We start from the raw sequence: 12,158 nt of genomic DNA on the forward strand, positions 1-12,158 counted from the left end.
CCGAACTCCCCGAGAGCGGCCGGAGGACCCCGGGGGCTGTGCCTCGCCAGCACCCCGTCCCCACCCACCCGGCGTCCCCTCCCTTGGGTGGGCTTCGGAGCTGCCACGTGATTTCCACGAAGCGCGGGGGCCCTTAGCGGAAAACAGCAACTTGGGTGGGATCCTGGACCCCGAGGTGCGGCGAGGGGGCGGGGAGAGGAGGAAATGGGGGCGGGGTAGGAGCAGGGGGCGGAGACGGGACAGGACGGGACGCGCGGGGTGGGGAGGCGGGCGCGGCGGAGCCCGGAGAGCGGGAAGCGGCGGGGCGGGGCGGCAGGTGCGGGGATGCGGGCGAAGCGCGGGTAGCAGAGTCCCGCGTTCAGGGCGCCCCGTGTGGTGAGCGCGCGGCATGTCGCAAGGGCCCCCGGCGGGCAGCGTCCTGCAGAGGAATGTGGCAGCTCCTGGGAACCAGCCGCAGGTAGTGGACACGGGGGCCGGGTACGGGGAGGGGAGTGGAGGGTGAGGGTACCCCTTGGCGTGCGTCCCCGCCGTGCGCCCCGGGCGCCTGGGAAGACTGCAGTCCCTCCCGACTCGCCGGCGCCAGACACGTGGGTCCGCGCTGCCAGGGGCCACTGCGTTCTTGCCCGCTGCCCGCGCTGGAGGAAGGGGGCCGGAGCTCCGATACTGGGAATTCAGCCCAAAGGGGCGGTTCGTCCCTGTATCCAACCCACCGGCTAAGGTTCGCATGGGGAACGAGGGACCGTGGGACCGGTCAGCCTGCGGGTGTGAGGTTGTGCCTCTAGTGGGCAGACTCCACCCCCAGCACGGGTGGAAACTCCTTGATCCCATTCGGTCAGCCCCCTGTGTTGTCCCCAGCTCTCACAGCTACACCACAAGAAGTTGAGACAGCTATTGGGACACTTCTTAGCCAGCTAGTTGCGTTAGCAACAGTTGGTCTTATCTTTCCTAGTCCCCCGCCTCCCAATTCTATGCTTCACACGTAGTGTCCCAGGGTGACCCTGAAGTCTGAGCCACCTAGGTGGAGTCGCCTTGTACCATTTGCTTCGCCTCTCCGAGCCTCAGTTTTCCTATCTATAAGTTGAACCCTATAGCATCAACTCCTGAGGGTGTTTGCACGGATTAGGTGAGCCAAGGAGGATTTGTGTCTCCATTCAAGATTTCTGCTGAGTGGGCAGGTGTGGTCACCTGGGAGAGGTGATACGTCCAGTTTGCAGTGACAGATCCTGAGGACAGAAGGCAGGCTGTCCCCTGCCCCGAGACCTGTTGGCTTTGGAGAATACCGAGGTATTATTTCCTGTCAAGCACGAGTGAGGTCAGTGTATCTCAGGCCAGCCTCACCTGCCACTGTTGGGGTCAGCTGTCCCCGGGGCCTAGCAGGGTTCTGAGTATGTGGCAGTTTCCTAGATAATACGTTGGAAGAGTGGGTGAGTTGGGTTTATGGTAGGATCTGCGAGGGTGCAGAGCTGAAACTCTGTTGTTTATGCAGCCTGTCCCCTTGATGTACCGAGGCTCTTTGGATTGCTGGATGCAGAGATGCAGGCCTATGATCCCAGAGCTAGGGAGGCACAGGGAAGGTGGGGTGTTAAGGGCCAATCTGGGCTATATGAAATTCTGTTCAAAAAAGAAAAAAGAGACTACTTCTAGAAGACAAAATTCAAGACCCTTCCGTGTTCTCCTGAACAGTATCTCCATGCGGCCACTCCCCTTGTGTGTGTGCTCTCTCTTCTTACCTGTGCCGGGGATTACACCCTGGCCTCACACAGGTTGGACATGAGCCCTATCACCCAGTTACTTCCCCTCTAGACACCTTTTGGAGCCAGTCTTGAAGGATATTTTTTTTTCTCTCCCCTGTTGGTTCCGAGGCAGTTCTGGAAGGCAAACCCTTTCCACTGAGTGAGCTCTCACTGTGGTAGGTGCATTTTTCTGCCTGCACCATTTTATGCCACCTCACGAAGAATTTTTGGATATTTGGTAATAACTTCCAAGATACATCACAAATTTGCATTTGGAATAACCCTGACCTCTGAAAGAAAATGTCAGCCGATGTTCAAGGCAGCATATCGTCCTTGGTGGTCCAGAACTCTGAGCCCTGGTAGAGTTGAGTGGTTACAATTAGTAATAAATGCATGGTTCTGGTCTGCACAGTTTCAAAAAGGACTTGCCGGTGTATGGCAGTATAAAAGCTGTGCAGAATATTCTAGAGAGCAGGTACCCCGGTCTTTCCCACTCTCAGATGAGCAGTGCCTCAACAGCTCTTCCAGGCAAACGCCCTGTGGGGTAGAGGTTTGTGAACGTTGGTTTGGAGACCAGCAGACCTGAGTTCCACTTCCCACTCACCGCCATGCTGGCCATGATACCTGGAGAACTTCCCTAACCTGAGTTTCTTATTCCTCATCTCTTCGTACATTTTTTTTTTTTTTTTGGTCCTGGGTATAGAACACAGAGCCTCACATATCCTGCACGAACGTGGTACCTTTTGAAAAATGACAGTCTCATTGTACGTGTCTTGGGATGGGGGCTGAGCCTGACATACAGCAAAGCCCCAGCACTGCCAGCACTGAGTGGGTGGCCCCTTGATGAGGGGCCGCAGGGGTACTGTCCACAGCAGCAGGTGAAAAGGCAGAGCCCAGGGAACAAAGCCAAGCGGACTGAGCATGTCTCTTTGCCACGTGTCCTCCCCAGAGCCCCGAGGACGATGACAGGAAGGTTCGAAGGAGAGAGAAAAACCGGGTTGCTGCTCAGAGAAGCCGGAAGAAGCAGACCCAGAAAGCTGACAAACTCCATGAGGTGAGGCTGTGATCAGGGCAGGACCACAGAGACAGCCATCCTGTGCCCTGGGGAGGGTCCCAGGGATGGCATCACAGTGTCCGTCACGGGTTCTGCCCATCTGCTAGGTCTTTCCAGCCCACTGTCTTGCTTCTTTATTCCCGGGCCTCCTCCCTTCAATCCCAGGCTCTGGGTGCTTCCCACACTCCATTTTCTCTAACTATAGAACCAAACAGAAGCCGAATATGGTGGCACACGCCTATACTTGGCACTGAGGGAGGGGGTAGAGGCAGGAGGATACCCAGTTTGAACTACAGAAACACTGTCTCAATAAATGACAATAACAATAGTTAAAGTGCTGGGGAAGCAGTTCCGTGGAGCGCTGGCCTGCACAAGGATGCCCTGGGTCTGAGTCTCGGCACCACATAAGTCAGGCATGGTGGTGCATGCCTGTAATCTCAGCTCTCAGGTGTAGAGGCGGAGAGCCACAAGTTCGAGGTCAGCCTTGGCTTTATAGTGATTTTGGCAAAAGAAAAAGAAGAGAAAGAAAGAAAAAGAAAGGAAGGAAGGAAGAAAGGAAAAATTATTGGGGGCAGTGATGATACAGGCCTTATAGGCCTTTAATCCCAGCACTTTGGAGGCAGAGGCAAGTAGATTTCTATGAGTCTGAGGTCACCTTGCTCTACATAGTGAGTTCCAGGCCATTAGAGCTTTATAATGAAACCCTGTCTTGAAAAAGAAAAAAAAAATAAAAGAAGCAGGTGAGGTGACACTTGCTTGGATCAGGAGTTCAAGGCCATTTTTCTTTCTTTTTTTTTTTTGGCTACATAGCAAATTTGAGGCCAACCTAGGCTACATGGGACCCTTTCCCAATTAAAAATAAAAATTGAAAAGCTAAACAAAATGGCTCTTGGTGCTTTTAATTTTCAGATTCTTGCTTCATCCTGCGTGTATGGTTTGAATGAAAATGGCCCCTATAAGCTCGTACATTAGAATGCCCAGGAGTGGAACTGTTTGGGAAGGATTAGGGGGTGTGGCCTCGTTGGAGGAGCTGTGTTACTGGCACTTTCCCATCTAGCTCTCCCCTGCTGCCTGTTACCTGTGGATCAGATATAAACTCTCAGCTACTGCTCCACATGCCTGCCTGTCTGGTGCCAAGCTTTCCTACCTCTGGTTTTTGGTTTTGTTTGTTTGGTTTTTTTGAGACAGTCTCACAATGTAGCCCAGTCTTTAGAGACTCAGTCCTGCCGCAGCCTGCTGACTATGGTGATGGCAGCATGTGCCACCACTCTCCCTCCTCCCCTCCTTCTTTCTTCTTCTCCTTCTCCTTCCTCTCTCTCTCTCTCTCTCTCTCTCTCTCTCTCTCTCTCTCTCTCTTCTCTCTCTCTCTCTCTCTGGTTTTTCAAGACAGAATTTCTCTGAATAGCCCTGGCTCTCCTGAAACTTGCTCTGTAGTTCAGGCAGGCCTCGAACTCACAGAGATCCACCTGCCTCTGCCTCTGCCTCCGAGTGCTGGGATTAAAGGTGTGCGCCACCACCGCCCAACTCTATTTCTTAAATGTTAGTGTTGACTAAGGTCAATACTCTACTGCTTTCTCATCTTGCAGTGGGATGTTTCTCTCCGAACTGGTCCCACCATCACTCAGCCAGGGCTTCACTTTTACTTAGGCGTTCCCCGGGCTCTGCTGCAAGCTCCTCACATGCGCTTCCGAGGCAGAATGTGGTCTCTTCACCCTGAGACTTTCTCTTCTCACTACCTCCACGCGGTAGCTAGTGGAACTTAACCACCTTCCTTATCTCTCACATCAGGAGCCTCTATCTGAGTTTGTTTTCTCTATTACTGAATACCACAGATTAGGTCATCGATAAAGAGAGACTATTGGCCCAGGGTTCTGGAGGCTCAAAAGTCTCAAAGCACAGTGCCACATCTACTTGGTGTCTGCACGGGACCTAGTGAGGGCTTTGTGCTATGTGGTCATATGGTGGAGGCAGGAAAGCCAGACAGCAAACTTGCTTCCATATACAACCACTCCATTTGTAGCTCAACTGTCCACTAGTGACTTAATCTATTCATCAGAGCAGAACATCTGTGACTGATCTCCCCAAAGTTCTCCCTCCCAGCATTGCTGTTTGGGGACCAAGTTTTCAGGGCAGCCAATTGGGGGGCACATTCAGCCATAGCACTGCTGTTTATCCTCATGATTCTGCTTTCCTTGACCCGCGTGTGTGAACCTACACAATCCCATGCCAGGACTGGCGAGGGGTGGGTGGCAGTCCTACTCTTTGCTGTGTGCCATTGGCATGAGAGTTAAGATGTGGTCTAGCTTTCTCCTGCCGGGCAACACTGCCCTGCTCTCTTGCCATGCACATTTCCCCAAAGCTGGCCAAGGCTTTGACAGCTCAGGAACTCAGTCCTTAGAGAGGAGAGAATATCTGAAAACTCCCTCACCACAACCAAACATGCTTAGAATGCACGCATCCCAGGGAGCTGAGACTCACTGACAGAAACCACAGCCTGGCATAACTTCAAAGTGTCAGAGTCTTTGCCGGATGCAGGAAGACTGGGGCCTAGAGGCCAGGGTCTCCTGATGGGCTTCCCCATCTTCATGAGATCTTAAACCTTCCACAGAAGCATGGCAATACCCTTCGCCTCCTTCTTCCCCCTTGTTCCTAAGGTCATGATTCTTAGATTCTCGGGTCCTAAGCCTTTGTGTTGTCAAGCAGCCTCCTGAGGACCAGGGACTCCCCATTAGTGCCTTGCCCTGTATTCAGGTCATGTGTGCCCACTGGACAGCCAGGTCCCTCCCCTCAAGAAACTCCCAGTCCAAGTCAGGTGTATTGCCATCTCTAAGTTCTGAGTGATTGTGTGTGCAGACATGACCAAGTGTCTTAGACAGGGTTTTTTATGCAACAAAGCACAGTTAATCCAAAACACTGACTAAGCACTTCCTTGGGCGCAGCCCTGCTGTGCAGTCACAGGGAGAAGAAACCTCGTGTGTGTCCTTGGGAAGCATGGGCTTCGTTTCCTGTGATGAATTCCAGCAAATTCATGACCCTCTAGTGCTGACAGTGAGCTGTCCAAAATGCTTTCCACCATGCTACCATGGAGATGCTGACAGAGCTGCATTCCCGCTGCAGGCTCTGGAGGGGATCCACGTCCCTGCTTTTTTCAACTCCTAGGGAGTTCCTAGTTTGTTCCTTGGTTTGCGCTCTTCCATCTTCAAAGCAATGCTATCCCACTGTGGCATCTGCTCCTCTCCCTCCTGACTTAGGACTCCCCCAATTCCACTGGACCCCTTTGGATGATTACTCCCTGCTCCGGACCCTCATCCGCAAAGTCCCTTTGGTTAAATAAGTTTCCTGTTCACAAGTCTCAGATATTAGGATGGAAGCAGCTTTAGGGGCCAGTGTCTTTCCTGCCACAGAAGGTAACAAATGCCCTTATAGCCTTTTGAGTGCCAAGAAAGGGCACGAAAAGGGCACATCCGTTCTCTCCCAGTGTCTCATAGCTGACCGTGATAACCAAGCAAACCAGGAACTTAGGAGAACTGCCTTTCCACCCGCCTTGCCCCTTGGAAAGCCAGGGGTAGCGTGCTCTTGCACAGGGCCCCGAGTTGTCCTTCTGCCCAACATCTGTGTGGCCTAGCAGCAGTACCCTTCCCAGAAGTGGGCAAATTGGTCTGAAGCCAGTTTCCTCAGGAGAGAATTAGTCACTCTCTGCCTCACAGGGACTGACATACAGCGAGGAAACCACCTGTGCGCCTCACCTCTGCAGGGCCAACGTTGTTGAGAAACGCTGTCAAAGTCGGTCAGAGCAATGGCTGCGTTGGCTGCATGTGTCCATGAACCAAAGCCGTCAGCTGTGGTCCCAATGACACCCCGTGGGGAGTCCCTTCATGGTCACCTCCCAGCCTCCTTCCATAGGATGCCATAGCTACGGGGAATCTGTGTTTTATGTTGAGTAGGGCACTGATTGACAAACTGCATACTGGAGGTGAGGCACGGATGGGAAGTGGGGTAAATGGTATTGTCACTGAGACCCAGTGATCGGAATGCAGGACACTTGCCACACGGCTGTAGATTATGGTGGAAAGCCCAGGGGACCTGTGGGGCTCCCAGGCCACACCTAGGTTGAGGAAAGGATACCATGTGTGGAAACTTCACACCTGGTGAGAGGCCAGCTGGTAGCTGAGACTCCCCGATACTGTGTGGGGAGTGAGCCATGAATTAGGCTCTTCCTTATCTTCTCCTCTCCAGTCCTGAAGCACAGAGCCCTGAAGGGCACAGTAGCTAGCTGTGTGCTTCTCTTCTATGAACGCCACGAAAGGGGGTGTTTGGAGCAAGACTGTTCACAACGGCCACTTCTCTCTTCTGTGCTCCTCACTCAACCCAGTTGTCCTGAGCCCAATACCTTGGCCTCCCACTTTTGTGAGTTTCTCGGCTCCTTCCCTCGCTTTCTGGAGACACCTAGGAATTTCCCCCAAGGCCATGGTTGCTGATAATTGTGACCCTCGGTGTTTGGCGTTCACACCTCTTCTGGGGCCTGGATCTGCACCTCTCTCTGGACAGTTAGGCTGAGTCAGCATTCCCTGCTGGAAACCAAGGTGAAGCCACAGAGAGGCCGTGCCACACTGAACGTTGACTTAAAAGTGGGCCGGATTTGACCGGGCACCCAAAGACGTCAGACTGAGAAAGAATTTTGAGTCAGACGAGGATGGGAACAGTGCCAGCCTTGGGAGCCTTAAATGTCAACCTGACAGATGGCTTGGGCAATGTGATGTGGTGAGTGTTGCCATGGGGTTGCCAACTGTTGCCTGTTTGGAGAGAATTCTGGTGACAGCACACACAGGTTTAGAAACTGAATCTGCACAGCTCTTGCTGATAGCCCTGCTTTTCAGGTGGGAACACTCTCTCGGACTTAGGACAGACCAACTGTAGAGTCCTGTGAACTCAATTCTGGTAACTACTGTGGGGAACTCTGGGCTCATACTGCCCAAAGAAGGCAAAGTTGGTGATGCCTGAGTTGGGGTTGACCTTGACACCGGGGATGGGATCTCCGGGCTGCTCAGAGCTTAGCTGTCTCACTTGGGAAATGGGTTCTCTATGTGGCCATGTCCTCCTGGTGCCTCTGCTTACTCCTGTCTATCACGTCACTTATTCTATTCATCCCCATTTGTGTCCCCTGCCTTAAAGGACCCTGACCCTAGAGATCCCAAACTTCCCAACCTCATCCTCAGCACTATTGGCATTGGGCCTCCTTGCTCTATGTGTTGGGTGGGGGTTGGGCTGGGTCCTGAAGGATGTTGAACAGGATCCCTGGCTCTGTCCACTGGGTACAAGATCACTTACAACTCGTAAGCAATACATCCGCAGATGGCTGGCTGAAGACCACAGCTTTATTACATGTTATTGTGTGCATCTGAGTGCGTATGTGCCAGTGCATGTCTGTGTAGGTCAGAGAGCACCTGCAGGAACCAGTTCTCTCCTACATTGCACCTGTTACCCACCAGGTTTTTTTTTTGAGACAGGGTCTTGTGTAACCCAGACTGGCATCAAACTCAGTATGTAGCCGAGGTTGACCTTGAACTTCTGATCCTCCTGCCTCTACCTCTCTAGTGTTAGGATTACAGGACTGTGCTATCAAGTCCACGTTATATGTTGTGTGTTTGATGCTGGGGACCGAACCCAGGGCTTTGTGCATGATAGGAGAGCGTTCTACCAACTGAGCCGCATCCCAGCTCAATCAACCTGAGTTTTGAGGCATACCTGGCATCTGTAGTCAGTCCACCACCCATGGTTTTGAGGGCTCTGCTTTGAAAGTGTGACTTAGATAATTGGGGTAGCACAGTGCCCTGCACAGTGCCCTCTGATGCTCCCTTAGCCAAGGAGCCTCAAACTCCCCGGGCAGTAAACTGACTTTGAACTATTTGATCTAGAAAGCTTGTCACAGAGGGTGTCTGGTTTTGAACTGGTGACTTCTCGATCTGCAGCCAAATGCTCCACACTGAGCTGTAGCCCCACAACTCCTCCCTAAGAGATGGTTACATTCTTTGCTCCTTTCTCCCACTTCGGTGTTCTCTGACCTCCTCCACCCCTCCCAGGGTCTCTTATTTATTAGTCCCGCCTGGATGTTTTTAGTGCTTCTCTTTTTATTTTTGCCTTCTATTCCACCAGATCAGTAAAAGTCCCTCAGCTGACTTAAGAATGAAACTTAAATCCCAGGAAAGAAAGTCCCTGCGGGTAACAGGAAGGGACCAGCGGCAAGGCATGGGGCACAGAGGAGGATGGGGGTGGAACAGAGATATGAGCAAGGTACCCGGCGCACATCGTGATGAAATCCATCGTTTTTCACAATGCATATATGTGGAAAGAGACTAGGGAGGAGGTACTGAGGTACTGAGACCACACACACACACACAGAGGTGGCAGTTCCCTGTGCCTGAGTCCCTCTGGCAACTTTTGGAACAGTGGTCTGGGAAAGTGGTGACACCTTAGAGTGGAGTCAGGCTTAGGCTCCCTTCTGAGTCCAGAGATATAGCTCAGAAGCTCCGGGCATCTTGCTGCAGACTCAGGAACTATAGAAAGGTGGTTTAGAGTATGGAACCCAGTGTTAACTGAGAATCCACTGAAATGGCTCACTGGAACTATTTGGTTCTGCTGTCTGCCTCATAAAGAGGTGCAGGGCACCGGATGTAGATGCCAGGAATCCAGCTGGTTAGAGGTTAGAGGTCACAGGAACTAGAGGTGGCCACAAGGAGGGCCATCACATTGGTGAAGCCATACTGACCCAGGACAGCCTACAGGAAGGAGGATGCAGAGGCTGCTGCCCTGGAGAGATTTCCTGGAGAGGCCTTAATATAAGTGAGATCCATTAGTGTACTTCTGAATGGAACTCAAAATGAGAAATGAATGTGAGACCTATATGTGCCGTGATCAGGGAAGCCCTCCCGGAGGTGGTGAGCTCGTGCGCGAGGCTCAGAGAGAAAACAAAAGCAATGGGGTTGAGGGGAGCTGCATAGGCAAACCAAGGATGCTCGTGTGTCTTAGGGGCTCTAACTTCTTAACTGATGTTTACTAAAGATGATTAGTAATTGAGAAGATATGGTGGGAAATGAGGTAGGGTCCTCAGCACAGTAGGTGTCCCGTATGCTTGCGTGACTGTCTAACCAAAGAAACTGAGCTAGGCAGGAATGGGAATGATGGCTCAGCAATATCTAAAGACATCTCAGCCCAGAGAGGACCACTGATGGTGATTGATAGAGCGCCATGGGCTGAGTCCCAAAGACTTTATCAATGGCCTGGATTAAGAGACGAGTCCTACCCAAATTCCTGGATGGCACAGGTTGCGACCGCACGTGTCCATGAGATGACACCGTGGACACTCAAGATGAACAGAGTAGGACTCGGTGGCCGGGGAAGCCCCGTCCGCAGTCTCCATTCGTCACTCACGGGCGACTGCAGCTCCTGCACGTGGAGCACGGCTTTCTGCAGACTCAGGGACGTATCCATGCTGAGGTCCAGCATGAGGAAGGCGATCCTTACGTCAGCCCCCTGCATGCTCCCTTGCATGTTCACTGCGTTCTGAGTCTGGTAACTTGGAGCACATGCCGGGGATGGTGGTCAGAAGGGCAGAGGGGCTGGTAGTCCCGCACAAGGAACTCAGAGAACATCTAAGGGGAGGGGCGAGTCTGTCGCTTATCATTTCAAGAACTGAGGTTGCGAGGTTGGATTCACTGTGTGGCCCCGTTAGGCAGCTCAATGGCGGATGTGGAGGAGTTTTCCGTCACTACAAAGAGGACAGAGTATCGCAGAAATGACAGGGACTGTCCCTTGAAGGGGAGGTGCCCAGCCCAAGATGGATGTGTGAACTAGCCCGGCATGTGAGAAGTACCTCCACTGTTTGGGGGAGATGATAAGGAGCTCTTTGATCCCCTCCAGTTCTGAACCTCTACACCCTGATGCAGTAGGAAACAGCAGCAGAGTGTTGTAAGGGACAGCATGCGTCCATGCACTTCATACAGCCAGAGACATGTGTCCATGCATTTATTAGTGCAGCCAAAGACCTGCGTCCATGCATTTATTAGTGCAGCCAAAGGCCTGTGTCCAAGCATTTATTAGTGCAGCCAAAGGCCTGCATCCATGCATTTATTAGTGCAGGCAGTGGCATGCTGTTTCTAGGTACTGTTATGGGTAGTAAGGTGGCCAAGAACCCACCAGACACCTTCAAAAAGCAGGTAGTGTTGGGGATGTGGACTGATGAAAATGAGTAGAAGGGACCACTTTGGGGTGATGGAGATGGTCTATATATTAACACAGGGCTATAGATACTTCTGTCACTGCTCCCTGAATTACAGGTACTTAATGTAGACACATTTCATATAAATTATATTCCAGTAGTATTGATTCAAAAGTGAAAGCCGTACTACTGGGACCATTTCATTCTTGTGGAAAGACAGAGATCTGAAGCCAGTAAACACGAGGGTGACCCAACATCACGGTGCACATCTGAAACCCTAGTAACCTGAGAGGTGGGTAGGAAGATGACAAACTTGAAGGAGCTTGAGACACACAGCAAGCGTCAGGCTAGCCCGGGATACAGAGTGAGACCCTGTCTCAGAATAAAAGGGAAGAGCCTTCTGTAGCCCATGCTGGCCTTCAATTCTCGACCCTCCTGCCTCTCCCTCCCAAGTGCTGGGACCGCTGTCTTGCACCTCCACACCAGTCTCTATCTGCCCACAGGAGTACGAGTGCTTGGAGCAGGAGAACGCCGTCCTGCGCAGGGAGATTTCAAAGCTGAAGGAGGAGCTGCGACACCTGAGTGAGGCGCTGAAGGAGCATGAGAAGATGTGCCCGCTGCTGTGCCCTATGAACTTTGTGCAGGTTCGGCCAGACCCTGTGGCCAGCTGTCTGCCACGATGACACCCCAGCTCGCTCCTCTTTTGTTCAGCTCAGAACCTGGGTTTGCACACCCAAGAGTTTCCCTCCGCACACGCGTCCAGGGGTCCCTGTGCCTGTGCCCCTCCTAGGAAGGAGCTCTGGGGCCAGCCTTGGCTCAGCGTGTACGCGGAGGGAGCCTGTCTTTAAGCTCTAGAGTGGTGGACCCAGAAGGCAGCCTGCAGGAATCACTCGTCACCCAATTTGGCAGCTGGCCGGTCCTGTTCTTAGGCAGGCTCTTTCATCTAGGATTTGGATAATAAAGATAGTTACCGTGTTTCCTTTGTCCAACTCCTTGGACTGGAGAGCACATAGAATTCCTTCTCTGGGAACGTCACTCTGTGCAGGCAGGTCCCTCTGCTGTTCGTCCTCCTGACAGCCATATACGTAGCAGACGGGAAAGTACCCTTGGCTATGGCAGGGCATAAGACTGTGGGATTTCCTTTGCTACCGAGGCT

General features: G+C 52.4%; 1 protein-coding gene across 1 annotated transcript; it reads left to right on the forward strand.

The window, feature by feature from the left end:
• Positions 1-311: 311 nt before the first annotated feature.
• Positions 312-11,932, forward strand: Batf3 (basic leucine zipper ATF-like transcription factor 3). The gene is made up of 3 exons (XM_057770705.1): positions 312-457; positions 2,683-2,787; positions 11,506-11,932. Exons 1-3 carry the CDS (start codon positions 389-391, stop codon positions 11,683-11,685), a joined length of 354 nt encoding a protein of 117 aa, XP_057626688.1. The 5' UTR covers positions 312-388; the 3' UTR covers positions 11,686-11,932.
• Positions 11,933-12,158: the final 226 nt, after the last annotated feature.

The sequence above is a fragment of the Chionomys nivalis genome, chromosome 5 (assembly GCF_950005125.1).
Source record: "Chionomys nivalis chromosome 5, mChiNiv1.1, whole genome shotgun sequence".
NCBI lineage: Eukaryota > Metazoa > Chordata > Mammalia > Rodentia > Cricetidae > Chionomys > Chionomys nivalis.